Source organism: Rhea americana, unplaced genomic scaffold (genome assembly GCF_003343005.1).
Source record: "Rhea americana isolate MKP2758 unplaced genomic scaffold, rheAme1 scaffold_23, whole genome shotgun sequence".
Lineage (NCBI taxonomy): Eukaryota > Metazoa > Chordata > Aves > Rheiformes > Rheidae > Rhea > Rhea americana.
In genome coordinates, this window is record NW_028186346.1 from 3,866,389 (window position 1) to 3,893,505 (window position 27,117).

At 39.9% G+C, this 27,117-nt stretch overlaps 1 protein-coding gene across 1 annotated transcript in view; it reads right to left on the reverse strand.

Annotated features, from left to right (window-relative positions):
• Positions 1-26,458, reverse strand: part of ABCC4 (ATP binding cassette subfamily C member 4 (PEL blood group)) — a 153,707-nt gene extending 127,249 nt beyond the window's left edge. The window contains exons 1-6 of the mRNA XM_085305956.1: positions 26,280-26,458; positions 11,066-11,176; positions 8,728-8,848; positions 7,853-8,077; positions 2,816-2,905; positions 2,189-2,352 (exon numbers count right to left, since the gene is read on the reverse strand). Coding sequence (XP_085162082.1) covers positions 2,189-2,352; positions 2,816-2,905; positions 7,853-8,077; positions 8,728-8,848; positions 11,066-11,176; positions 26,280-26,353 — 785 coding nt within the window. The 5' untranslated portion in view covers positions 26,354-26,458. The remainder of the gene's footprint in view (positions 1-2,188; positions 2,353-2,815; positions 2,906-7,852; positions 8,078-8,727; positions 8,849-11,065; positions 11,177-26,279) is intronic.
• Positions 26,459-27,117: the final 659 nt, after the last annotated feature.

Here is a 27,117-nt window from a genome sequence, read left to right on the forward strand (position 1 = left end):
TTATGGTTTCGTAAGTCATATTCAGTGGGTTCTGATCATATTTAGCCCAACAGTTCATCATAAAGCTTCTTTTTCTTCTAAAAAGATCTAACTTACAGATTAGAAAATGCTTTAAATGAGAATATTACAGTCGTATGGCAAAGCACTGAAAGGGCCAAGCTCTTATGAATATGTACATGGTCTTCAGTTTGATAATTAAACTATTTCTAAAATATGTCATATATATCACATATATCTTGTACAACTTCCCATACTTGGGCAGATAAAAGCAATACTCAGGAATATGGTGTATACTATTCCATGTAAATATTGAATCCATTTCTGCAAGCTCCTACAGCACCGAAGCTAATGGAAGTGTCTGCATCATAAACCAATGTGCAAATATGTGCTTACAACATTGGGCCACAAGTATAATGCTGCGTAATAGCACAAATTAGCTGCCACACTGGGCAGGCCTAGATTTTAGCAAAAGCTTTAATCTCTAACCTACTTCTTCATAGGCCGATCTCCTTAAACCTGTGCAAGATTCCCAGCAACTGCTGTGTGAACACAAACATCATTACAAGGCTGGAATCTATTTCGATTTTTCCTTTAGCTCTTTCTRTTCACTGGGCTACAAATACAAAGGTCTGTGCACACGTATGCAAAAGTTCTTCTCGTTAAAAGATTCTTTCCCTTGCACTGCATCTGAATTAGTGGCTGTTAACGGCTCGAGGAGAAAAAGAGAGTATTATAAGGCCACTGTCAATTTTTTTAAGTACATGATTTCCAAGAGATTTTTCTCACTCTGCTGATAGTAGTCCCTTAATCTCTTTGTATTTCAAGTTTCTTATCTGTAAAATGGGAACCACTTTGAACACCATGGATAAAGCACTATTTAAGTCCTAAGTATCATAACTGTTACTATTAAAACATCAACAAAACAACAGTGATACAGCTTATTATATATGCATACATTTTACATAGGCAGTAAAAATGAGTATGTACGAAAATAATGAAGCGTTCTAAAAACAGGTACTATCATACTAAGAATTTGGCAGAGAACACTGAATGACTAATTATTTAAGAAATACTACATGAACACAATAGCTGATTATCTGATTATCACAGTGGTTAYCAACAGAAGTCTGTGAGCTGTTCTGACTTTGTAATTCTCAGATCTCTTTTCATACCTAAGCAGGCAACAGCAATGCCAGTCTCAATACCTCTGGAAAACCTGTCTTAAAATAAAACTTGACAGAAAAAGTAACTCACTAAAAAGAACTTTTCCTATCCAAACAACTAGAAGGATATGTTCTGTTCACCCTGAATAGAAAAATGCAACGAAGATGAAAAACACTACTAGGTATACAAGTACACAGTAAAGGAACTTTAATAACAAAAAAAATTTTATTAAGATGGAAGAGTCATTTATAAATTCTTGATGTAATTAAAACATGATTAATTATACAAGAAAAAGCAAGTTAGGGAGTCAGAATGCTGTAGTTAATATTGTCATTTGAAATACRTGATTTTTCAGGAGGAAATTAGAGAAGAACAAATTAGATTTGTTTCATAATGCAAAACTACTGTAGATCCATTTTATATATAGACAACCTAGAATCTCAGAGTTAGAAACCTTAGAAAGGTGGTTAGAAACCATCAAAACCACCATTGAAATTTTGTTTTTCCTTTCTCCCTCAATTCTTTCCTTTTTTTCCCTCTCTTTGTCCAGCAGGAGAGGTAGTAAGATCTCTGAAGACCAGCTTTCTGCCAAAACTTCTGTAACATCCCAATAAATTAAACTTATGATGGGACTGGTAGTATTGCCTTTGCAGTAACCTATCCCTATGTATCAACACAGGAAGGCAAAGTTCAAAGACTTGTAAAATTCTGCTCCTAAATCGACGGCAAAGCAGTTACAGAAATATCCCAACCCTTCAAGGTACAGGACTGCCAACAGGCATCAGAGATTTTCAGCACCTCTTGAAGAAAAACCACTGACTCAAGTCCCTAAGTAAGAATTCAGAAATATGACATTAGTGACTACAAAAGACACTGGCAAAAACAAAAGACAGAGCTAAAAACCTCACCACACAGAAGTCAATCCCAGAGCAGTACTCTGACTCCATCCTGGCCTCAGCCAATCCAGGACATCTATTTTCATACCCAGGACTGCACACCTACAACCCAGCACATGCAGCCTTACCTTAGTGAAGAAAAAAGCCTCCCAATGCAGGTCTGTATAGGAAGGAGAATAATGAGAACTGCCATTCCTGCAAGGCACGATGGACCTATTTCCATCCAGAGAAGCACTGTCACTGCTACAGCTTGAATTGGTCCAGCCCACAAGAAGTGCAAGAAAATCGTTACCTTGACAAATGGTTAAGGAACAAAAATTAGCTTTCAGCCTTAGCTAAAAATAAAACTATAAAAAATGCAAAGTTGAAAAAGCACTTCTGCCTGTGGCAAGTACTGAGACATTCAGTCAGAAGATTCAGGGAGAATGTGCACCAGATTCAGATCCCTAAATTTAGGGAGTTAAATGGAAGTGCMGACGCTTCAGAAAACCAAATTATCACATTCATTTTGGCCTTTCTACATGCACTGATATATCTCTGAGATCACAAGAACAGCAGGAAAATATTTAAGGGAGAAAAAAAATTATGTTTTCTTCCCGTATTTCAAGTATTTCTATTCCTATGATGTTTGAGAAACAACTAGGAAGAATATTCACAAAAAACACTTATTACCAGTTGTGAATAGAATACTCATAAACAAACTCCATAACCTTTTCAACTTTAGCCCCTGCAGCAAGATCTGTAACACTTCTTACCTGATCAAATTTGTTCACATCATTTGAGAGGAGATTTACTATTTGACCAGTGGTAGTTTTTGCCATAGCTATATTACTGAGACGAAGTGCCTAAAAAGGGAAAATAGTCTCAGATCATCACAAATTCTATAGCACATTGCACCTATGCTTAGAAGATTCAATTCACAAATATTATATTGGAACATAAGCTGAAGGCACATTACAGCTTTTGCCTGAGAATATCTGGGCTATAATTCAAGAACCTTAGGTAATATATTGGTTGGGTTAGTATTCTGAAGAAAATCCTGAAGATAAACATACAAAAAAAGTCTATGGAAGGACTACGGGGGGAAAAATGTGCCATAAAAAGCACTATCTTTACTTTCCCAGAAGTGATTAAAAATGGGAAAATATCAATGCTGTAAGTTATTAAAAYGGAGTAAAACATCTTGTAACCTTCCCTTTGCTCTCTCTCTCTCCCTCCTATTATGAGTATATGTGCAGCATTAGAATAGAAAACTCTATCTTGGGGCTAAATTAAAGTCAGCACAAGGTTTTACTAATCAAAAGAATTATTTTTTGAACGAAATCCATCACCGAAGACAATAAACTAAGCTATAATTTACATTACACATTCTTAGTAACACTGTGAACTGTGCCTTCTGCCTTTGTAGATCAGAGTTAATTTCCCTTTACAAATTAATATAAAATTTCCTTTGTTAAAAGGTCTGCAAAATCATAGATTTCTGGATTATATCAAAGATGTTTAGCATGTATTATGAAAAGCAGTAACAGTGAATATAAAACATTTTAGAGGTTAATAAATAAGTTAATCAGTATAAAATAGTATTTGATTATAAAGGTATCACACAAAACAGATCTGGAAATACGCAGTCTGAACATTACTGCAGAGATTCAAACCAAAATAACTCAAAGGTGCAAAATTCTATAGCCTGCTGGGAAAAAAACACAATTTTGTAGTAAAACAATACACATATTGTTCTACATGTTTTCCTGTAACCAGAATAGTTAATTTCTCAAAAACACTTYGCCTTTCCAGGTGACATACATTTACTTTGCCCTTTCCAAATAATTAGTCATTATTAGGATTCCTTTTTGATCAATAACCTAATCTGAAGAACACTGCTTGCTCCAAAGATACTTTCCTGGTATTTCAAATCAGGTGTAAGAATATCAGACACCACAGAGCTTCTCAAAACATCATTTCAAACCAAGTACCTTACCTGCTTGCATCTCTTTGTTAGGTTATGGGGGTAAAGCAGACTCCCCACCCTAACTTCACTAAAACCAACTGGCAGCAAAACTCAAAACCCTACTAAGCAACTCCCCTGATATTCCAATAATAAGACCAGAAAATAGGATATATGAGAGGCAAGATTTAATTATTTGAGAAAACTATTACTACATAGTCAGTCTTAAGCCATTTGCCTCCCATCTGTCCAAAACCTCCAGAGCTAACCTGCTCATCTGTAATGCAGTCCCAGTACAACCACCTTTCGATCATGTTTAATCCACAGCAAAGTTGATACGCTGCTAGAAAAGCTGTTGGATATCTATACACCATAGTTATAGGAGTTCAAGAATCAAGTATTTGGGAATGTTGTCCTCAGGGCATCTTTACAGCACCTACTGCTATTTACACTGTTAAGACACAGACACGTATGCTTTTTGCGGCGTACCTGAGGCTAACCAAAACACTGCACTTAGCTCAGCGTCGATGGCTCTTCTCAGACCCACCACCTGAGCTGCTTTTCCTATCTCTTCCTAGCGCATTTCAGGCACCCTTAGTATAAGCAGCTTCAAAATTAGCCCAGCTCCTTGTGACCAGGACAGGCTAAGGAGGAAGCACATAAGTAGCTGAGCCAAAAGGAGGAGGCCTGTCTGTGACGTCTGGTCTTCCCAGAAAAGAGACAGCCAGTGCCAGAGGCAGCAACAACACTGTTTGAGTCTGTTCTTCTCTTCCCTCTCTGCTCCCAAATTACTTTTGAGATCATTAAAAGAAAAGAAAAAAATAAAAGGTAGATGAACTTCACATTTTCCTGGCTGAATGGACCTGTCTAGACAGAATGAAATGGCAAGACTGAACACAAAGGAATAGTTTCACTTACACAACCAATTTCTACCAAGATCCCTGTTTTGCTCCTTTACCTGCCCTCTGTGTCTTTAAAAATAGCTTTGACCATAACACTTCTAAATTCATTTTGATGGTAAGAAAGACTAAAGCTACATATTTTTAGAAAGTTACACACCTTTTTAAAAAGGAACTACAATTTGAATTGGCATTTTATTTTACATTTGCCAAATACCTGTTTTCAGCACAAGAAGCTGCTCAGTATTTCTATAYATATGTATTCCATGCATATGTGTTTCCCAGCAAGCACCCTTCTTCAAAGAAAATAGGTTTTACTTACATGAATTAATGACAGCAGTTTGCGCTCCTTATGCCTGTTTAGAATTCATTCTTTTTTCCAGATGTAATTGTACTGATCCTATTTCCATTTTTAAATGATTCTTTGCTTTCTGTATTCCAACTCATTTTAATTTTTCCCTGCCCCAAACTGTTAATTTGAAAGCAGAGAAAAAACAGAGAACTGACCATAGACTGTTCCAGTCAAATACCTGCTGTTATCTTTGAATAATTGTCTGTTTCCTGTCTCAACTACCAGCTTAAATTGCCCTACTGCCTATTTTAAACCTCAGAAAACATATAAAACTGAAGTCTTTAAAAAATAAATACTCCACCTTTCCTCAGTAGTCTTTGGTTTTAAAACATAAGATTGAAAGTTAAAAGAGTCTATTTTCATCTTTGTTACAAACTTCCTACCTACATCACTAATACGTCCTACTGATCGTGAAACATCTTAGAGTTTGAATACGGGCTTTTTGCAAATAAAGCAGTTTTTAACTTTCCAAGAAAAGTGGTAGAAAACTTAGGAATTACTAGCATTTGAAATTTTGCATTAAGTATGTCTTCCCATTCACCCTTGAAAATCTTAGTTTCTATTTACTACATGAATTAATGAACACTGCAAAAGTGCTGGTAAATTAGCATCCATATTCTTTAAAAAGCATAGATGAGGATAAAGGGAAAGTATGACCTATCTATAAACCTTGAATAATGAAGACAACTGATTAATGAGGTTTATCAATGTTCTGTCGTAACTGCAGCCTTCACCCTCAGGAGTAAACATTTATGAGATGAGGGAAGATTACTTTTCCATTTAATCACATCTCTAGAAATAAGGGTACACACCATGAACATTTCTTTTCCAAGCTTCTAGGCTCCTAAGCCAATATCAACAATGTAACAAACAACTTTGCTATATACATATTTCATGAATTTCAAAGTGTGTTATGATAATCAGTATAGTAAATTAATACCTTAGAGATATGTTTATGTACAAGAAAGCAGTGCACTATGTTAGAGCCRAGTTCCCAGAGGATAATTTCCAAGGTATCAGAAGAGGGAGGAGAATAAGTAAGTGCATGAAAAACAATCAGCATTACAAAGCAGTCACTTTTACTGCCCTCACTTTGGGCTTTTGCCTCAAACCTCACAGGACCTATACAGGTAGCATAAATGTTTGCATTACGTGAATGGTACCCATATTTAATAGTTAAAATAATATGGATTTGTTTATATACTAAATAAACTTCACATTTCTGAAGTAAACACTGGCAGGTCACCTTGCCAATAGTATCAAAAAGAAGGCATCTTCCCTTCCAGTGCCCCCACCAGCATTCCTGCCTGTAAGTGGAGAGAGGCTTGGTAGTATGGATGTTACCAACAACTTCAGAAGAGGAGAACAGACACTTAGGACTGGGTTGCTTCCTCCCAAGAGCAYACAGATATTACCATTTTATCCTGCATGTTGTTTGCCTGTTTCTCTTACAGTACTATTTATAGCTTCTCCTGTCCCACCTGGCATCTGACAGTAGCCGAGGGTAGCTGTATCTTGATCAGGACGTGCATACAGCAAAAAGAAAGATGCCACAGCTTTCCAAACGTACTTTCTTTCTCAAGTTACTGGGTCCACTCTAGGACTACAGTGCTCTCACAATTAAACCAATAATTGAGACTAAAAAACTGCTGGCTCTATACTATCTCTAGGATTCAGCTTACTCATGAATTGTCTCTGCTTTACCCTTTCTTCTTTCTTTCACTCCCTCCCAATTAAGAGAAATAAAAGATACTATGGGGACCTGCCTGTGAAGATGCCAAGCATCCCTTCCAGCCTAGAGGGGGTAGCAGCGATACTCTGGGTCTCACAGAGGTAATTTCTCCAGTTTTCACTTACTGCCTTACAGAATATCAATTTCTGGAGTCCTCTCCTAACATTGACTAGCATGTTTTTATGACTTTTAATCTAAACAAGGCTTACACACTGTCACAGAAATAGCAAGTACCCTCTGAAAATCTACTAATCTGACATACCAAAAAGAAGGGGGATCCCTTCTGAAGTAGGCAATTCATTACCTCTATAGCACTGCTGGAAAAAAAAAAGCATAAATAAATGACAGCATGGGGAAAAAAAAGACAGTGCAGCAATTGGCTAAAGGAGATAGTGACAGCCAAGTACAATGTCCTCCCTAGCTAGAAACTGGGAGGCCAGGTAACTACCAGCTCAAAATGGACAGAACCTAGCATTGGGACCTCTGCCATCCTCCTGCTGTATGTTGACCACTTCTTACTATTCCAGCAAATATCCCCTCTGCCAGCAATGGGAAGGCTTCTCTCCCACAGCACAAGCAGATGAAAGTCTGCAGCTTTCACTTTAAAGAGCTTTAGGGCTCTTTAATCCGTCACCTTCACTCAAAGGACTGAAGTCGTCACTCAGACACCACTTTACTAAAGACAGCATAAAATGCACACAGATGCATTCAAATACTGATGTTTATTAGCATGCATTACATTTCTGCAAATCAATGACTGCCATAAAATTGCAAGAGTACATATAACAAATAGCCATATTCTAACCTTATATAGAAAGAAATAGCTATCAAACAACAAATACAACTGTAAACATGTTTCCTTACCTTCCGATAAATCATATGACACATAGCTACCCTCAGCTTCATGCCAGCCCGCTGTACATGATAGAAGTATAAGTGGTGCATTATAGCTAGAATAAGTGTGCACACAGACAGAGCAGCTGCGTAGCCATATGCAAAATTCAAAGCTACCTCATCAGAGGAATCATAGTTTTCAAAATAATTAATAATTTTTCCCAAAAATATTGGCTGAATTATTTTGAGGGTTTCCTAAAGGAAAAAGAAAGAAAAAGAAGTATGAACAATTTTGTATCATCCTATGCTACCCATATTTGTGCCCAGGCAAATATTTACTGTTGCAAGTCACATCCCATGTTATTTTGTTTTTATCATGCTCTAAAATGCCACGCTTTTATTAACATCAAAAGAAATATATCCCATATTAAAATTTAGCTGATTTTTTGAAAAGGTACTGTCTCATTTTACTGATAAAATTTTGATGTTATAAAAACAAGTTACATGAATACGTATTGTGCTTCCATTTTTCAAGATAGCATTGTGTGACACTGCACATAGCGAAAATCTTTTTTCTATAGGACATCCCATTCAGATGCATACAGTGCAATAAGACCTACAAAGCAAGTCAAATGGCTTATATCATCTCAGCAACAGTGCACTGAAATTAGATCTCAGTTCCACATCCATAACTCCAGTTATGAGACTCACTGAAAAAATACCTGACTTGTTTTTTCAAACTCTGAGAGAAAGTAGCTCTGTTTTACTTTTCTGAGAGAGTTTAGGAACACCACAATTCTCTGAATGACCCAGCATGAAGTCACCAGTATGCACCATGCAAGCCAGGAGGCCAAATTTCACGTTGCTATTGGCTAGGAAGTGTGTCGTATCATATTTTACACTACCTCAATCATTGTGAAAATTCCAAGAACTAAATAGGATTTCCAATAACAGAGTATGATTGCTTTTGTTAAATGTGGTGTTCTTCCATCTTTTTTTGCTTTTTGCACCTCTTTATCCCAGTACCTGAAAAATAAAAGGCAAATATGCTGGAGGACAAATATAAAACCACAAGGCAATCAGCTAGAATAAAACAAAATAMATAAATAAAAAAGATTCAGATCTGCAGTAGGATTGCCATGATCACCTCTGTAAATTACTTTTCATTAAGATACTAACATGACAATAAAAAGTCATTTTTCTCATTTACAAAAATGTATTTAGCATTACAGACTTATTTGTTCTCCTGCAATCACAAACACAGGGAGACAGCAAAAATATTTGCTTGACCACTGTTAACTGCTATCGCGTTTGATGCATTCACATATGATGAAGCCATTCTTTCTTTTTTTCCTCCCAGTTCTGACAACCAGCAACCTTAGTTAAGAGCCAATTACCATGCAAACTCCTAACTATGGAGTAAACTGAAGCAACATGGAGCGCCTTTATCTTTCTATAAGCTCTGCACTTCCCCAGAAAGGTTGTTTTGCATGATTCCTTTCTTGTTTCTGTCATGTGCTTCGATGAAGAGGAGCAGATATGGCACAAGACCAAAAGGAACTGTCTATAGCAGTTTAGTCACTTAACACTCCCACATTTCTACAAAAATAAGGATTACAACAGCAGAGTGGCAAAGATCTTTGTGTTACCGCGTGCCTGCCCACAAGTAGGACACAATCTGTTCTCATTAAAATCAAAGACAGTAATAACAAACATGCGTTTGTTCTGTTAAACATGAACAAAAAAGCTCAGGACTTAAGCAAAGTTCTTAAAGCACACTGTTGACAGACAGGATGCTCTCCCTTGTTTCTGGATGCTAAATACTGTGACCCCCGAGCTTGCTAATTTGAGGGCTGAAATTAATCTAAGATATGAAAGCTAAGTTTATTATTTTGCAGCAAGGCATGAAAGTTTGAAGCATGTCGTATCGACAGAAGAACAAAACTTTTTAATTTTTTACCTTCCTTTATGCTACAGGGATTATATAGTTATTGCCTAAACGCTTCAAAATCAGAATTAAAACTGCCTAGACTCTGTGGGATTTGTTGGCCTATGAGAAAAGGCTACTTATTTAGGTGGCTACTTATGAATTGTATTGTTTGCTTCTTGGACAACACACTAAAGAGTTAAAAAAAATAACATTCTTTTTTTTGGTGCTGCTTCCTGAACTCATGGAAAGTGTGTGCTTTTACTGTAAGTCATTGGAAAGAGTTCATCTTCGTCTACAGCAAACCCTCTGAACTGCTTCAAGGCATGTCAGTGGAATGTGACAACGATCTCCAGCTAAAAAGATATTAAAGGCTGTATTCCCAAGAGTTTATCACAATCACTCTTTGTCCATTTAACTCAGTCAGAGCAGAAATACGAAAGAATTGGTCATAACCTTTACTTTTTGGATGCTTCTTACTTATTGAGAAGTCTCTCCTCCCAGCCAAATTACAAGGAAAGTTCATCTGCTGTACATTTTCAGTATATTTGCAAGAAATAGCAAGGCCAAGCTACCTCTTTCTTACTTTAAAGGCCACCTTTCTAGGAAAGGACCCTAATTATACTAAAAAACAATACTTTGAAGATAAAAATAATCTCTCTCTAATGCAAGGTTCAAGATAATTTACCTAAATGGTTATTTTCAGAAGATATTTTACAAATAAAAGAGACAGAGAGATCCTCTTGAGTTCATAATCACATGAAATGGAAAATAGTCTAAGAAAGTATATTTACAGCAAAATAAGAACTCCTCCAAAAGCAAACTTTTAGATGCCCAAGGCATTTTACCAAAAAGTGGTATATTTTACATACATACATACACACATAAAAGGTACACATCTGTCACTTCTAGTTCAGTTTGTTCTCCAAAACAAAAGGCATTAATCTTTTTCCTCACTTCTATACAGGGAAAAGTTTCAACAGCTACTGTACCACAGATCAGAAGAGTCCCATTAATTTATTAAGTATTACTTCAATTGAACAGTTGAGTCTTCCGTTCCAAGCACTCTGCAGAGTGCCAAAGGAACTGTAAATGATATACTGAAAATACTCGAATATACATAATGAAAGTATAATTTGAAAAAATTAAAGTGTTTCCATGGTAAATAAGTTCACAATATTACTCTTTTCCCCAGAAGGTTTAACAGGACACTTTGGTGAACTTCACGGAAACTTGTTTAATTTCAGGATATGAATACAATTTTTATTCTCATCAGCAGATATACAATGAAATAGAACAATGATTTTTCTTCTTACCTCTGTAATTCCTCTCCAAGCTTCTCTGAGGAGTCTTCCGGCAAAACTTTRTACATATCATCTTCTTCAAGCTTCCGTTTATGTCCAGTAATAAATAAGGGATTCAACCACCTATGTAAATGCAGATTATTAATAAACTCATCAGCAGACCAGAAGAGTAATTCCTTTATATGTTAATTTCATTTTTCTGTGCCTTTCTTTCCTCCTCTTCGCGTGTCACCTCGACACCTTATGCGTTTTACTACATTTATCTTCACAACACTTAAGAATTAAATTACTTCCATTTTACAAACGGAAAAGCAAGGTCTTTAAGGCGTTTATGCCCCACAGCACCTTACTCGCAGTCATCCAGATAGCCAGTATAATTCTTCTTGGCCCTAAGGTAAGTGTTTTCTTATAGTGGAAATCTCATTCAAAATTAGCCTTTCCTTAAACATTTATGAAGCAGAACTAATCCAACTATTAAAATATTGACAAGTTATATATCAAATCATATAATCAAATCATATATTAAAAGACATTTTTTGTGACTAGCATGACAGTTCATTTATATGAGAAAAGGAACTGCTGTTCAATTATCATTTTGATAAATATTAAAGTTAAGTAATTTAGAGACATCCAYTGAAATGTAAAACAGATAAATAATGGATTATCACAAGAACTAATATTACACGTTTTGGAATTATAAATGCAAAGCACATTCTCACATTTTAGAGAGGAAATTAAGTATGTAGAAAATAGTTTTCCTTTTTTCAGTCTATCAAATGAAGCTGGATTTTTAAAAGCTCAGCAGAATAGAGCTTCAAAATTTTCATCATCATGTTATTGTAGGTTTAACAATATAAGGACACAAGCAAGGCAAGGTTTGTAGGAGTAAGTAATATTTTGTTAGATGAATTAACATTGTTGAAGAAAAGGCTAAGACTAGTTTTTATGCACCTACACTCTTTTTCAAGCCTGAAACATAGGTCTGCTCCACAGAGCAGACAGATGCATGACAGCAAGGACAAAAGTCATAAAGTTTTTCATGAACAAGAGAAGGATACCTATGAAATAGGCATGGTTTAGGGAAGACAGAGGTTAAGGAAATTGAAGTTTGACACAAAGTTTACAAACTCTCTCTGCTGAATCCATGGTATTTAGTTTCCAGGGGAGGCACAACTTCTAGCTCTCAGGCTTGTTTTCCTCTAGTTTTTTCAAGGTCATCATGCAGGTCATCATCAGAACCAAGTAGTCAGAAAGGGACCTGTTTTTAGAAAAAAATACTCTTGCACTCATGACAAAATGTTTCTGTCTCATGTCAATTGCCTGTGAAGGTTTGTCACTGCTGTTCAGTTTCTGACGCACAGCAATAGCTTAACTTCACAATGCAGTTTTTAAAAGAGCAGCTGGTGCACTGGATGACATGTATTACTTTCTGGAAAGCAGATGTGAGAATKCAAGGCTGTGATGGTTTGTAATGAGGGCATTTATTTATTCAGAACCACAACAGTGGTTATGAAGACATCACAGCTTTGCGTTTCTTGCTTAGCCATGCTCCAACTCAATTTTGTATACACTGGCTTATAAGAGGTCTGTTGATTAGTAAATTAGGGTGGAGCGGCAGGCTGAGTGCTAGAAGAGGGGGCTCTGGGAGTTTCTTCCAAATTAGGGCTGTTGCAACAACCTTTTGCACAGGCTGCATGGCACAGTGGTATGTGACAAATGCAATCAATGGTGTTTTTCCTTTGCTGCTTAGCACGGTAGTATCACAGCATGTATGTGACTCATTCAAAGATTAATCTCTATGCTTAGAGTAGCACCTCTGATGGCTAACAGGCCTTTTGAAACTCATGGGGTGGGCACTAAAGATCTGCTGTATCATGCGTGAGCTAAGTCCTCAACATACGTTAAGCATACAATTAGAAAGTTACTTGTTAGACAAGCTGCTTGTTGCTTCAACTGTACAGCCAAGTAGTACAACTTTCCGGGCTTAAATGACTACAACTCTTTCCTTAAAGTTCCTAACCAAAAACCTCAAATATCAACTGCTCCAGACAGCAAAAGACCTTCTGCCTGATTTGACACAAGAGCTCTGTGTCAAAAGGCAGAGCTGTCCTCTGGGGTTTGACACCAAGAATAGCCCTATCAAACCTGCTCCATTGAAACGCTGCTGCTTCAGCCTCAGTTCTGCTGCCTATCACAGGTAAAAGGCAGATATGGGACAAATAACCTCAAGGTCACTCAAACACAATTTCTGCCTGCTAGATGAGAGGCTCTATCTGCTCCAGGACAGACAACGATGGGAAAGAGCTGCAAATTTCAGTCAACTCCTGTGGTTGATACCGATTGCCCCTCCTCTTGCAACATCAGTACGAGTTCCCAGTGCACTCTGTAAATGAGCCACAGATCTCCTTTCTAACAGAGTAGGACAGAGGATGAGCAATCTTCTCCCGCTGCTTTAGCATGAGAAACATGATAAGGGTGCTTTTTTCATGAAAATTCAGAGATTAATACTCACAGCAATGTAAGTGGTTAAGAATTCCACTACCTATTGCTGTCAAGGTGGCAAAAAAATTGTTCTGATATTTAACCTTAACAAGGAGCATAAATAAGCTATTTATTACCATACATTGGTGTGCATATCAGAAAAAAAAAGAGTTTAAAAATTAAACAATGCTCTCAGTTTTACTCTGTAAAACAAAATTCTTGGATTTATACTTTTTAAAACATGGTAAAAACCTGGCCTCAGAAAGAATTACACTTCCATTGAAGGTGACTACCTTATCATAGAATTGGTAAGGCTAGAAGGGACCTCTGGAGACCATCTAGTCCAACCCTCAAATGAGTGGCCCATACAGGGATTGAACCTATGACCTTGGCATTGTTAGCACTGTGCTCTAACCAACTGAGCTAAACCTAACCCCAATAATTCAGCACTACAGCCAATAGTAACAAAAATGTTGACCACGGCCCGCTTGAAATATAATGGTCTCAAGTGTGCACAAGGACTGCTAGAATGATATAGCTTTTCCTTCAGCCTTCAACTCTCCAAAACGCTGACTGATAATACACCCATCCCCACTGAACTTGTATGACTTGTAGAAAATCTCTTTTCTCATCATTCTAACTGGTCCGTGTCAACCAGGAACTGCACATACTGTGAGAACTGATTTCCAAATTAAGTAGCAGATGGAGATAATGAAAGAGTAAAAACTGCCAAAATCTCAAAATTTTTAAGACTATTCGTTCAGTCAGAAGTAGCACAAATTCATGGTGCTTGTATTTTTATGTTAGTTAAAACTTTAATCTTGAAAATAGTGATACAATTGCACTACAAACTATTTTAATATTACAAAATGCAAGAAAAAAAAAATCAAAGTACAACAAAAAACTGCAGTGATTTGATTTGTGACTTGTTTATTATAAGGACAACAGGGCAAACATTCAGAACAAGTCAACATGTTTTTGTGAGGTTAGGTTAAAAAAAAAAAAGGACAGACATTAAAACAAAACATAAAAAAAGTAAACACCATCATTCACTGTTTAGCTTTCCTGTGCTATACTGCTTACTCTTGCTCTACCTCTAAAATGTATTTTATACATTGGATAACTGAGCTTGCAGCCGACATTTAAATGCAACTCTGGATCTTGGAGAGATGCAAAATTCTAACACCAGTTTTTCTGGTGTTTCTGTGGTCTCACTTTGATTCTCAAGTCAACTCCACTTAAAACTTCACTTCCAAAGGTCATATAACAAATAGAGCGATTATAAGATTGTTCTCATAATTCTGACTCCCTTCATATAGATAAGAAAAATTTGCAAAATCTTATGCCAATTTAAACTAACCACCAATCTGGATACAGTCAAATAAAGCACAGCTATGCACACGTTCTTTAATGTGTAAAACAAGTTATGCAATGGAGTACCTACCAGAATCCTTTCTACATTGTTCAAAAACCTATTTAAGATTCCTCAACATCAGTGGTATATCCCTCTAATTTGGTTACACCTGTCTTCTCTATCTCCAATTATTAAGCCTTAAGAGCTACTGCTAGAGAGGTCTTAACAGTATGAAAGCTTTTAAAAAGTATATTGTGCTATTGTACTCTATAATTGAAGATCTTTAGAACAAGGCCAAACATTTTTCTTTACAAATTTCAAACTAAGTTTAGTCCTTGGAGAATTTTCAGATCAAAAATGATGTCTTCTATATGATGGAAGAGCTCATTCTGGATGTCATCTCCGGACATATGGAGGAGAAGAAGGTGATCAGGAGTAGCCAGCATGGATTCACCAAGGGGAAATCCTGCTTAACCAATCTGATAGCCTTCTAGGATGGCATGACTGGCTGGGTAGATGAGGGGAGAGCAGTGGAYRTTGTGTACCTTGACTTCAGCAAGGCTTCTGACACTGTCTTCCATAACATCCTCCTAGAGAAGCTCAGGAAGTGTGGGTTAGATGAGTGGACAGTGAGGTGGACTGAGAAGTGGCTGAAAGGCAGAGCTCAGAGGGTTGTCATCAGCGGTGTGGAGTCTAGTTGGAGGCCTGTAGCTAGTGGCGTCCCCCAGGGCTCAGTACTGGGTCCAGTCTTGTTCAACTTCTTCATCAATGACCTGGATGAGGGGACAGAGTGCCTCCTCAGCAAGTTTGTTGATGATCCCAAGCTGGRAGGAGTGGCTGATACACCAGARGGCTGTGCTGCCATTGAGAGAGACCTGGACAGGCTGGAGAGCTGGGCGGAGAGGAACCTCATGAGGTTCAACAAGGGCAAGTGCAGAGTCCTGGACATACAGAGAAATAACCTTAGGCACCAGTACAAGCTGGGGGCTGACCATCTGGAGAATAGCTCTGCAGAGAAAGCCCTGGGAGTGCTGGTGGATGACAGGTTGACCATAAGCCAGCAATGTGCCCTTGTGGCCAAGAAGGCCAATGGTYTCCTGGGGTGCATTAGGAAGAGTGTTGCCAGCAGGTGGAGGGAGGTGATCCTGCCCCTCTACTCAGCCCTGGGGAGGCCTCATCTCAAGTACTGCATCCAGTTCTGGGCTCCCCAGGACAAGAGAGACCTGGAGCTACTGGAGAGAGTCCAACGTAGGGCTACAAAGATGATCCGAGGGCTGGAGCACCTGCCCTGTGAGGAACGGCTGCGAGAGCTGGGCCTGTTTAGCCTGGGGAAGAGAAGACTGAGGGGGGATCTTATCAATGTGTACAATTACCTGAAGGGAGGGTGTCAAGGGGACGGGGACAACCTCTTCTCAGTTGTCCCACGTGACAGGACAAGAGGCAATGGGCAGAAATTGAAGCACAGGAAGTTCCGCCTGAACGTGAGGGGAAATTTCTTCCCTGTGAGAGTGACGGAGCACTGGCACGGGTTGCCCAAAGAGGTTGTGGAGTCTCCTTCTCTGGAGATCTTCAAGGCCCGCCTGGATGCAGCCCTGTCTACCATGCCGTAGGTGACCCTGCTGAGCAGGGAGGYTGGACTRGATGATCTCCAGAGGTCCCTTCCAACCTTACTGATTCTATGATTCTGTATGTCCATCACAAATTATCAGTACAGCAAGAACAGTTCAAGTTTGCTGCTTGACAGATGTATCCTGAACTTCATGCTGGAAGGTTTACTTTCAGGTAAACTTGGCAAATGTTCATATTCAGCTATTAAAGAATTACCATCAGGATGCCACATATGAAGGCAGATTATGTGATGTGGAACTCCCTCCTTTTAGAATGGCATTGAGACCATCCTGTTTCACCCAGGCTGCTATTACAGAAGTCATATATTCATAACAAAATCAGGCTCTTTTCTTGACTGAAGGCTTAGTAAATTTAAAAAAAAAAAAGCGTGCTGTAAGAGGACTGTTAAAGCAACAGGAAATATTAGGCAATGGCCTAGATAAAGAACATACCTGCAAACTCAATAGGCAGCTTTAGCAATAAAGGGAGACTTTCCACTACAATAGTATGTCTGCTTTGTCAAAACAGAGATCAGCTAACACTGATCCTTATAAAGATTCAAAAAAAAAAAAAAAAAAAAAAACAGAAGTAGATTTCAGAAACTGTATTATGGTATAATGGTTATGATTTAATTAAAAAGAAAACTTTAAAAAACCTACTAAGATGACAGAGAAATTTGGAATATAGAGAGACAAATGCAAACTACTCCTCTCATCGCACAGATAGGTACAAAATGGACTCACTACTAATCTACAGCCTGAAGAAAAAGAAACCAGGAGCTGAGGAATGGAAAAGGCTCACAGCTCAGCTGCACACTTCTACCTTTCCTTCTGAAAAGTTGTTCAAGAATAAAAATAAACAAAGGACCTCTCAGTAATTATCATCTTTTCCTTTTGGTACCTTTCTGTTTGCTAAGTATTTTGAGTAATTATTTGATTTTTAGGCAGCAGGCAAGCAGTACCTCATTCTAGTCACTCTTCTGAAATGCAGTGTTCATGTGATGCCTTTTAAAGGGCATAGTCCAAATGTTTGCTAGCATAAACTGTATACTAAAATGGGAACATTTGAAAGAATCCTGAGCACCTTCTGTTCTGCTGGGAATGGCTCCATTCTCCTATCAAGGTGATTAGCTGATCAAAGACATCATTCTGGAAAGAAGCCCAGAATTAGTTCCTGTTACTGCCAGAATATTGATGTCACTAGGAATGAAGATTAAAAAAAAGAGAGAGAGAGAGAGAGAGAGAGAGAGAAAGTCACTTGGTGACCTGGTACAAACCCAAGAAATAGCCAAATAGCCAACTGCAAAACACTAAATCATTGCTCTGACCCTAAAAAGCCCATCCTCTTCTACAGCAATACCTTCAGTACTGATTAAAAATAAATAAAGTGTTCATTTCTGAACCAACTATAGAAACTGCATTACAAACATTCATTTCCTCCATTTTCCTACTCCTGGCCCCTGACATTACACTCCTTATGACATTACAAGCCAGCCGACCAGCTGTAGTTTTACTCAGTTGTTCAGGAAAGTGCAAGTTTTACCAGCTGTAGTTAGAGCAGTATTTTGGAAAGACTCCATGGGATTTGCAGGAAAAAAAATAAAAAATACAGAGCTGTCTTACCCACAAGAAAGATGTGGGAGCTCTGGGAGGGTTGATTTTTATACTGAGACAACATGGAAGAGAATCAGCCCCAGCTATCCAAAAGACAGAGACATTTTGCAATCAAAACAGCCACACCACTGTATCTGATGCATAAAACAAAATTTATTAAATGAAGAGGCTTTCAAATGAGATTTGTTAGCATACCAAAAGAATTTCCTTTTAGCCAGGGAAGAAATACATTACCAATAGGTAAGTTGAACTAGCAGCAGTGTCCAGCTCAACTGGTCTATGATTCTACAGTTCATGAGCCTAGGGATGGAAATCATTCTACCTATAGATTAATATAAAGGTCCTCTTTGTAAATAATCAAAAAAGCAGTATTTCTACACCGCAGAGCAGCCTGCAGAGTTTTCCAGAAATCCACACATCCCAAGTTTTTCATGACTGGAGAAAGTCTGTTACAAAGTATCAGCCAAGAAGCATCTATAGTTACATTAGAGACTGGATAGGAATTAAAAAAATTATGCCACAATCACAACAAAGCCTCCCTGAACGGGTGTTAGCATCAGGGCCCCGAGGGCCGCACTGGGCCTAACTATCCCTGAGGGGCCTCACYGGGGACTCCCACTACCCCCTGCCCAGGGTCCCAGCAGCCCCATTTCGGCCCAGTGCTGGCAGATGCCTATGCCCACTCCTGCAGGGGACCAAGAGACTGGGCCTCGTGGCTGAGGGCGCTGTCTGTACTGCGCTCATCCTCACCTCCTGGCTCACCCCCACAGTGGTCCCAATGCGTCACACTGCTCCCTAACAGCTGTTACCCCACAAACACTAAAATATTATAGCACCTTCCTCTATACAAGTGCAAATTTTGCCCTCATCAGTTTCACAAAAAAAGCCTTGCTTTATCATTGCCTGAATTAGAAAAGTCAGGCTAAACAGACTATTCTTCTGATTAAACTAAACAATTCATTTCTTCCCACCCCCTTTATTTTTAATTATAGGCAGGAGTTTACCTTCTGGGTAAATTCACAGTATCCAGTAAAAGCCACATCCTGCATACTCTCACCATCTAATTCCTTAAGAAGGTCATTTACAAACTGTTTTCCACATTCCTCCTAAGCCTATTTGTGAATTACATTGCAAGCATCATCTGTTTATACTCAATGTCCAATTATTTTTCAAGAGTTGCACAGGAGAGTCTTTGTTTGCTCAAATTCTTCCATAACGCTAGGATTTCATCTTCTTGAGCAGCTTGGAAGCACTACTTCAAATACCAAGCTGTGGAGTAACCTTTATTTGCTTCTCTTTAATCACATAAATTGGAGCTTTTTTTCTTTTTTTTTTTTTTTTTTGTAAAACAAATTGGGTTTCCTCACAAGACCTTTTGATCATAAATTCACGTTGCTTATCCACTATAGCTTACTTCAGGTACCTACATGTTTTTCTGTACTGTTCATTACACAACTTCATGGCCTGACTCAAAGTTAAAAACCATCAGAGGAAATCCTATCTGTGTGCCRCTTGCTTGCTTTCAGCACAGACCAGCACCACTGGAATGGGATGTACTGACAGAGGAACACCACATCTTCAGTGTTATTATGTGAGAATTAACAACTCTCACAGCCACAAATGTTCTGTAACCATCATATGACTATTTTTTTTACTATCACTATTTCACACGCTCACCCACTCTCCTCAGCTGTCGTTTTCCATTTCCCCTTATCAAAGCAGCTACATACAATTAATAAACAGAGTAAGTTCTCACATTTCTTCAGATATTTTTCAGCTAGTGTTTTAGTAACAATTTCCCTCCACTGTTTCCGGGCAGCTTAAAGAGTGGACTTTCTCATTGTGTACAATACAAAAAAAACAGCAAGAACAGAATGAAATTACTTCAAAGCCCTGTAAACTCAAAAACACCTTTCGTATTTTCAGTTACAATGCCAGACAGTAACAACCTTTGCTACTTAACTTCATCTTGTCTTCCTTGCTTTTGGTTTTTCACAGCACAGTGTGAGCAGCTACAGTGCTGAACATCCCTCTTCTTATGCTAACAGTAACTCAGTTGGTATTGATYGCTTAAAGCAGGCTGCTTCATGCTGTTCATTGATAGCATTAGCCAGGTATGAGCTATCTGATTACACAAACACCTGTCCTGACATTCCAGATAGCAWGCAGAAGTAAAAACAGGAGGAAAAAAAGAAAAAGGCTGCCATACAGTGGCCAATGCTTTCTGCAGAGCCTGGGATAGCGAGTGGAAAAGTGGCATTGCTTTTAACTATCGATTAGACTATTCCAGAAATTGTTATCAAAATACTGATTTCAGTATATGCCAAGAAAAATAATCATCATATAGATGATTTGGTTATAAAGGATTATCTTCAGACCTTTGCACAAGAAATTTTAGTAGCATAAGCTATTTATTGATCTAAGACCTAAGCAGTTACATAGAGTGAATGGAAGGGAAGAGTTCTTCAATTTAGCAGAAGAAAATTGATCATCCAAATTCCAAATATCCAGGTAACTTACTAGTGAAATAATTTAGCTGGAGTGGGCAAAATCTTCATCGCTTGAAAAATATATCTAAAAAATTGTGTCAGAGCTCATATATAGGTTTAATAATAAAAAGCACAACAAAAGAAATAAAATCAGGAGATGAAGTTATGCAGAAAAGCTAGATGAACATAATGGGCTCCAATTTCAATTTCCAAAAGAAAATGCTAATACTGAAGCATAATGACAGCAATTTCAGTATTAACYTCCCTTCCTGCAAGTAATCAAAGAAAGAAGATTTAAAATCACCTGCTGTGAGTTCACATTGGTATGACACGTTTGAGTGACAGGGRTACGCAGAACAGAAAACGATTATTCTTTTTGATTCTCCACTCCCAAACTCTTAATTGTTTTCCCTCTATTCCATTCTTAATCTCTCAAAGAAATTTTTTGAAATGAGTGAGAGGGAGGGAGGAAATAGACTTTGGGAAAAAAACAGCACAATTTACCCCTGATTTTTAAGTTTTGCAGGAATTATTTCAGGAGGCTGCAACAGGGACAGTCTTTCTGGTAAATGATACAGTACACACTAGCTAGAGCATTTCAAAGACAAGTAACTTCAGTGTTTTTTACATATAAATGGGTCATCTCATGGTGTATCTAATGCATCAGAGCTTTATGCTCACATAGGTACATACRTAGATAGTGAATGCCAACATTCTCACAGTTTATATACACTTGTTATATTCACTACAATCTATTTAGCACTCCGGGCCCACCTATTTTTAACTTAACTAGCTCATAAASAGTGTTTTCAAACAATATTTTCTCCTACACATTATATCTATCTTGCAATAAAATAAGCAAAATTTACAAATGAATGAAATAGTTACAGAGATTAAATGAATAAAATTTAACTATGGGCTATTAAATATCCAATAAATGAAAAAAAAGGCATTATCTTTATAAAAAGTTATATACATGTCCTCAGTCTTCTTTCAAATCAAAAGGAAAAGAAAAAAACAGGAGGAATTCCTGTTTTATGGAAAACAGTTATGGAAAACTTTCCTTCCATTTATATACACTAAAGATGCTTACACTTTTTTTTCTTCTTTTTTTCTTTCTTAAGAGTTTCATATAGTACCATAATAGTCCTGCTAAGGGTACTTATCTTGCACCATTTAGTGATTTACTGCTTGGTATTTTCATTCATCASAGGAAGTAAAGATAAAATCACAACAGGTAAATTTATTTGCTGACATAATAAGATATAATAAGGAACACTAATTGTATCTAACACAGCTACAGTTCAACTCTAACTGGAACATCCAAGAAACGTCTAACTTCTTTTCAAGCAATGCAAGATAAGCTTTTCARGGGAGTCAAGTCATTGAACTAAAGCACAGATGACATTTAGGCCCAATCAAAAGTCCAACTAAAGTAGCCAGTGGCCTTTCTAATTCTAGGCTCTGGGGTGTGAAAGAAGGAAAAAGTTATGAAAATTGTGTACTATTTGCTCAGATGTAAACTGCTAACACAAGGCACACTGGAAACCCTGGGACCTACATGTTTCTGCTTACCTCCTTCTGTTCACACTTAAATCCAAAAGGTCAGGATTTTTTTAATCTTCTCCCTGTACATGTTAGGTCAGACTACTGAAGAAGCCTTTTCGTTTTGTCATTTTCCCTAACGCACTTCCTTGGTGGGTCAAGAGCGACACTGTCAAATACAGAAAGGTAATGATAAAACATTCATTGCTTCCTTGGAATCATAACTGTGTGGATGCCCTGAAGCAAGTTTTCAGTTTATGTTTTAATGCCCTTACTGCAACAACAATTGGTGCATGTCAAGTGATGATGTAAAAAGGCATCCATTTAAATTTAGGATGCTGACAAGGTCCAATAATCCAAAAAAGCTGAAACCTCKTCATAGGCCCAGCAATTCTATCATAGACAATTATCTAATTATTATTAATTTCTTAAAAATAAATGACATGAAATTTAACAGGACTTTACTTTCTTTAACTTCTCTGAACAAGAAGAYTGGATTCCCTATTCAGGGTGTTCCAGTTTGCCCTCCTTCTCCTGTAATTAATGGGCAAAAAGTTATCTAGTCTTTCARAAATGTAATCATAGCATTTCTTTTGTAACTTCCCACAGAAGTGAATTCCATGCCTGAAAAACAAGGTGCATAACGAAGCAAGCTTTGTATAGCGAGAACATCTTTGACAACTCAAGGGAGCAAAGGCAAATAAAGCAAATAAAAAAATAAAAAACTTAATGAATACACAAGCTCAAAAACTGGAAAATACTTAGAAAGAGGAATACTTTTACTCTATACAATTATTAAGAATCCCCACTCCCCACAGCAGAAAAAGGATGTGAAACTGTTCTTCTCAACTCCAGACATACTTGCAAAGCTTTTWAAATCTAAACTTGCAGCAACAGAGGAGGTTTTTAAACATGAAAAATCACTAAATTGAACCTTATCTTGCTTGGAGAGACCTTAAAAACCAAGCAATCCTTCAAGCCCTCATTCTCACCAGCAAGCTGAAACAAAAAATAGGAAGCAAGGATGAGGTAAAGCAAAGGAGACAATTAGAAATATATCCCAGTACTCTAACTAAACTACCAGCCAGCACTTAGAGAACTCAGGAAGCATGGGAACCAGCAACTATGAAGATCAATAGATACAGTAACATCCGAAATAGCCAGAACAGCATTTGATTCTTTGGTAATCCTATGTTAATACAGGTAATTCAGTGAGTGATACGGAAAACAAGAATGTTTTGCAATTGACCTCGTCTTCATACTTCCGTCATATAGTTTTTATTTTTTAACATCCAACTAACATTACACAAGTGATGTTCAAACATATTCACACACAATCCAGATGCTCCTCTTTCCCATGAATGTACTAGAGCGTTTAACATTCATCAAGCTCATGCTTGTCAAAGTCATAACCCCAAAAGCAAGACAAGCTTTGAACAATGGGAGAAGAATGTGTCTTCAGCCTACACACTCATTACCTTAGTTTTATAATTCAGTGAAAACATGATTATGTTTCCCGTGTGAGTTTGATCCTGTTTCTGCAAGACAGGATAATATTAGCTCTACTTCTACAACACTAGCAACAAGAACTTGTGGGGGGGGGGGAAGAGGGAAGGGGGAAGCCTTCTTACAAGAGAAAAATTGGACTTTTGAAAAAAGAAAWTTTTAAACAGGGTGTGGGGGGGAGGACACCTACCTAGCTGCCTGCAATGCTGTTAAGGATAGAAAGTAGGGCTAAGAGCCAACAGTTAGGGTTTGGGCAGCACGATAGCGCACTGGAGTAACTGCATCAGTGGTTGCCGCTACTCCCAGAACAGCCCTCCTCAAGCACTGTTTTTTCACTTCTCCAGCTGAAAGCATCTCTGAACATTCTGTGAGAAACAGCACTTCCAATGAAGCAGTACCCAAGAAATGCTCACACAGCTGTCAAAAGCTGCAGATTTCATGGAAGCAGYGAATAATTCTTAAAGCTAGCTTTCAGGTTAGCTTTACAGCTAGTGAAGCATATTTTAATCATTTCTTGATTTTATGTTAAAAAAAAAAAAGTATTAACTTGCAGAAAGATGCCAGCTCCTAGATCCTCATTTTATGCCACTGCAGACATCACCTGAGCTGAACTTTTCATTGAGAAAATACTATTTGCTAGTCAAAAATTGCTTTTTGACTAACAAATAACAAGAAAATACTGGTATTTTTTGTGATTACACACAGCACAGGTAAAAGTGTGACATAATGCTGCTGAAGCCTGTGAAAGCCTAGCAAATAGTATACAGGACTGTTTTTTTTCATTCAGTAAAACTTTTTGCATTCTATAAAAAAACTTTCTTCACAGCACAAGTCCTACAGTCGAGCCCTACTTTCTGAACAGTAAAAAATGTAATAGACCGTAAAGCAAAATATCCTAGTGAATCTCTGAARTTTCAGCAGGTCACTCATCTCACAAACACAGGACTCTCTTCCTCTTGCCATTCTCAGGATAAGAACCTACAAATGTGTTTGGGGTAAAAAGAACTTTTGAAGTGCYCTCCTAAAACTTGAGAAATTTAGAATAGGTTTCGCTGGTGCTGTTGAACAATCCACTGCAACAAGATGGACGATGGGAACAGTCAAAAAAAATAGTCGTGAACATCGCACACTTCCTTTTTCACCTCAAGCRGGATTGTTTCGGGCCTAACTGGTGGTAGCAGCACAAGATTGCTGCAAGGGAAGGCAAATAGAGCAAAAGCAGCGCTGCAGTGCAATATGGCCAACACATCATTCATCCCACTCTGCCCGGATTTCCTAGCAAAGATGTTTCTAACACAAGCACCCCAGTGCTTAAAAAAAAAAAAAAAAGTCAAACTGCTGAACACAGGGAGCTCAACACGAGCATAAAACCTCTGCTTCTTGCACACAGTACTTGCGAGGACATTTCTTTGACTGAAAATATGGTTAGCTRAAACTGGTCAGGGCCTTTAAAATCCCTCTGCTTCCTATAAAGGATCCCTATACCTGCTCAGAGCTGCTTTTAGGATCAGAGACTTTTTTTTTGCTTGTGTTTCAGAGTTTTTGAACACAGAGGCCTCGCGCACAGTGCCCTCTCTTCCTTCTCCCCCAAGTCACAGGGCAGGCACACCCAGRGTCCAGGCTACAGGAGGTGAAGCAGGCTAAGTGTTACCTCTGCAACTGTTCTCTTCCAAAGGGATCCTGCTGCRATAGACAAGCTTGATACTCCTCCTTTTCACCTTGCATGGCTTTTTTCCCCCCTCATATTTCAATGCAGCAGAACTACAGGATCGTAATTCCTCGTTGCTTTGAGTAACAATGTGCATCTGCACCAAAGCCAGCGCTAGCAAGCGAACAAGCACGAACTCTGCACTGCCASCACAGTTACCTGGTCTCACGTAAAAGTTACTGGTCTCCCAGCAGCTTGCAGGAGCGCCCCGTTCCCCACCTCCGCTCTGCAACACCCCACGCCCCCAGGGAGCCAAAGCCAGAGGCGGCCCTCACGCCGGGAAACCCCTAAGCAGATTGCGCAGCTCAGAAACAGCCTCATTCAGGACCGGAAAAAAAAAGAAAAGAAAAAGAAAAAACAGACTCTGACAGATTAGCAAGCGCTCCGAGACGAGCAGCACCTGCTGCCGATCCGCTACGCGCGCACCCAACACGTGCTGCAGCCGGGCGGCGGGGCACCCCCGGCCCGCGGAAGCGGTACCAGAGCCGGCAGGGCGGCGGGCAGGGCGGCGGCGTGGCACCGCGGCGGCGTCCCCAGMCTGCAGCTCCCCGCGGGCGGCGCATCAGCGGGCTTTCACCTCAGGAGACCTCGCCCTGCCGCCGCTCCCGCGGCCCGGAGTCACCCGCGGCCCGGGCGCCCCGAGCCGGCGGCGCCGACACGTGTTACCGCTGCCAGGCCCTCGCTGAGCCGCTTTTGCAGAGTCACCGCCTCCCCCGGGGCGCCCGGACCCCGCCGGGGCACAGACGAGGAGCCGGCAGCGGCGGCGCCCCCCGCCCCGCGCCGGCTGCCGGGGCTCGGCATCCCGCCGGCGGCCCCACAGCCGGCGCGGGAAGCCGAGGGACGCGGCGGCAAAGCCCCAGCGCGGCGCCTTCCCCGCCGGCGGGCAGCCCCGGGGCCGCGCCTCCCCGCCGCCCGCCCTCACCAGAAGAAGAGCCGGGAGCAGACGTTGGCATCCCGCAGCGGGTTGGGCTTCTCCTCGCGGGGCACCGCTTCCATGCCGCCGCCGGCGCGGCACCAGAGGCGACTTCCCACAGCGGCACCCGCCGCCGCCGCTTTGCCGCCGGCCCGCGCTGTTTCCGGCAGAGCCGGCACCCGCCGCCTCCTCCCTCCCCCCTCCCGCCGCAGGACGCCTCCTGCCGGCCCGGCTCCCCGCCACGCCACGCCCGCCCCCGTGTGCCGGCGGAGGCGCCGCGCAGCCCCGCAGGCCGCGCCGGCCGCCCGAGCCTCCCCTCCCCCCTCCATGTTCCCCCCGCCGCGCGGCCGTTAGGTGCCTCCTCGCGCCTGAGGGGAAACGGCCGCCGCCGGCGGGGCGGCTCCGCTCCCTCCTCACCGGCTTCCCGCCTGCCTGTGCCCGAGGGGAGGCCCCCCTTTTTTTTGCCCTCGTAGTGCTCGAATAAAAGATTTTAAAGCCTGAGAGGATGATTTTGTTTGTTTTTTTTTACTGACTTAAGGAAGTCTCCCTGTTCGGTGCTGCGGCCGGGTGGTGATGTTACCCTCCCCCAAAYCGCTTCGGCCGTGCTGTGTGCGAGGTTCTGGCCCCTCACCGCGCTGTTGCTGCTGGAAGCCTTAGCGCCCTCTCAGCGCGAACCGCAGCAAGCGAGGCACCTGCAAACCTTCCTGGGCAGAGAAACAAGACGCCAGTGAGGAGCGATTGCAGCCTAACGGGCCTGACCTGCCAGAAACACTTGTCTCCACCTCAGCCTCCAAAACACTGCAGCGGCTCTTACTGAAAAGAAAGAAAAAAAAAAACAAAAAAACAA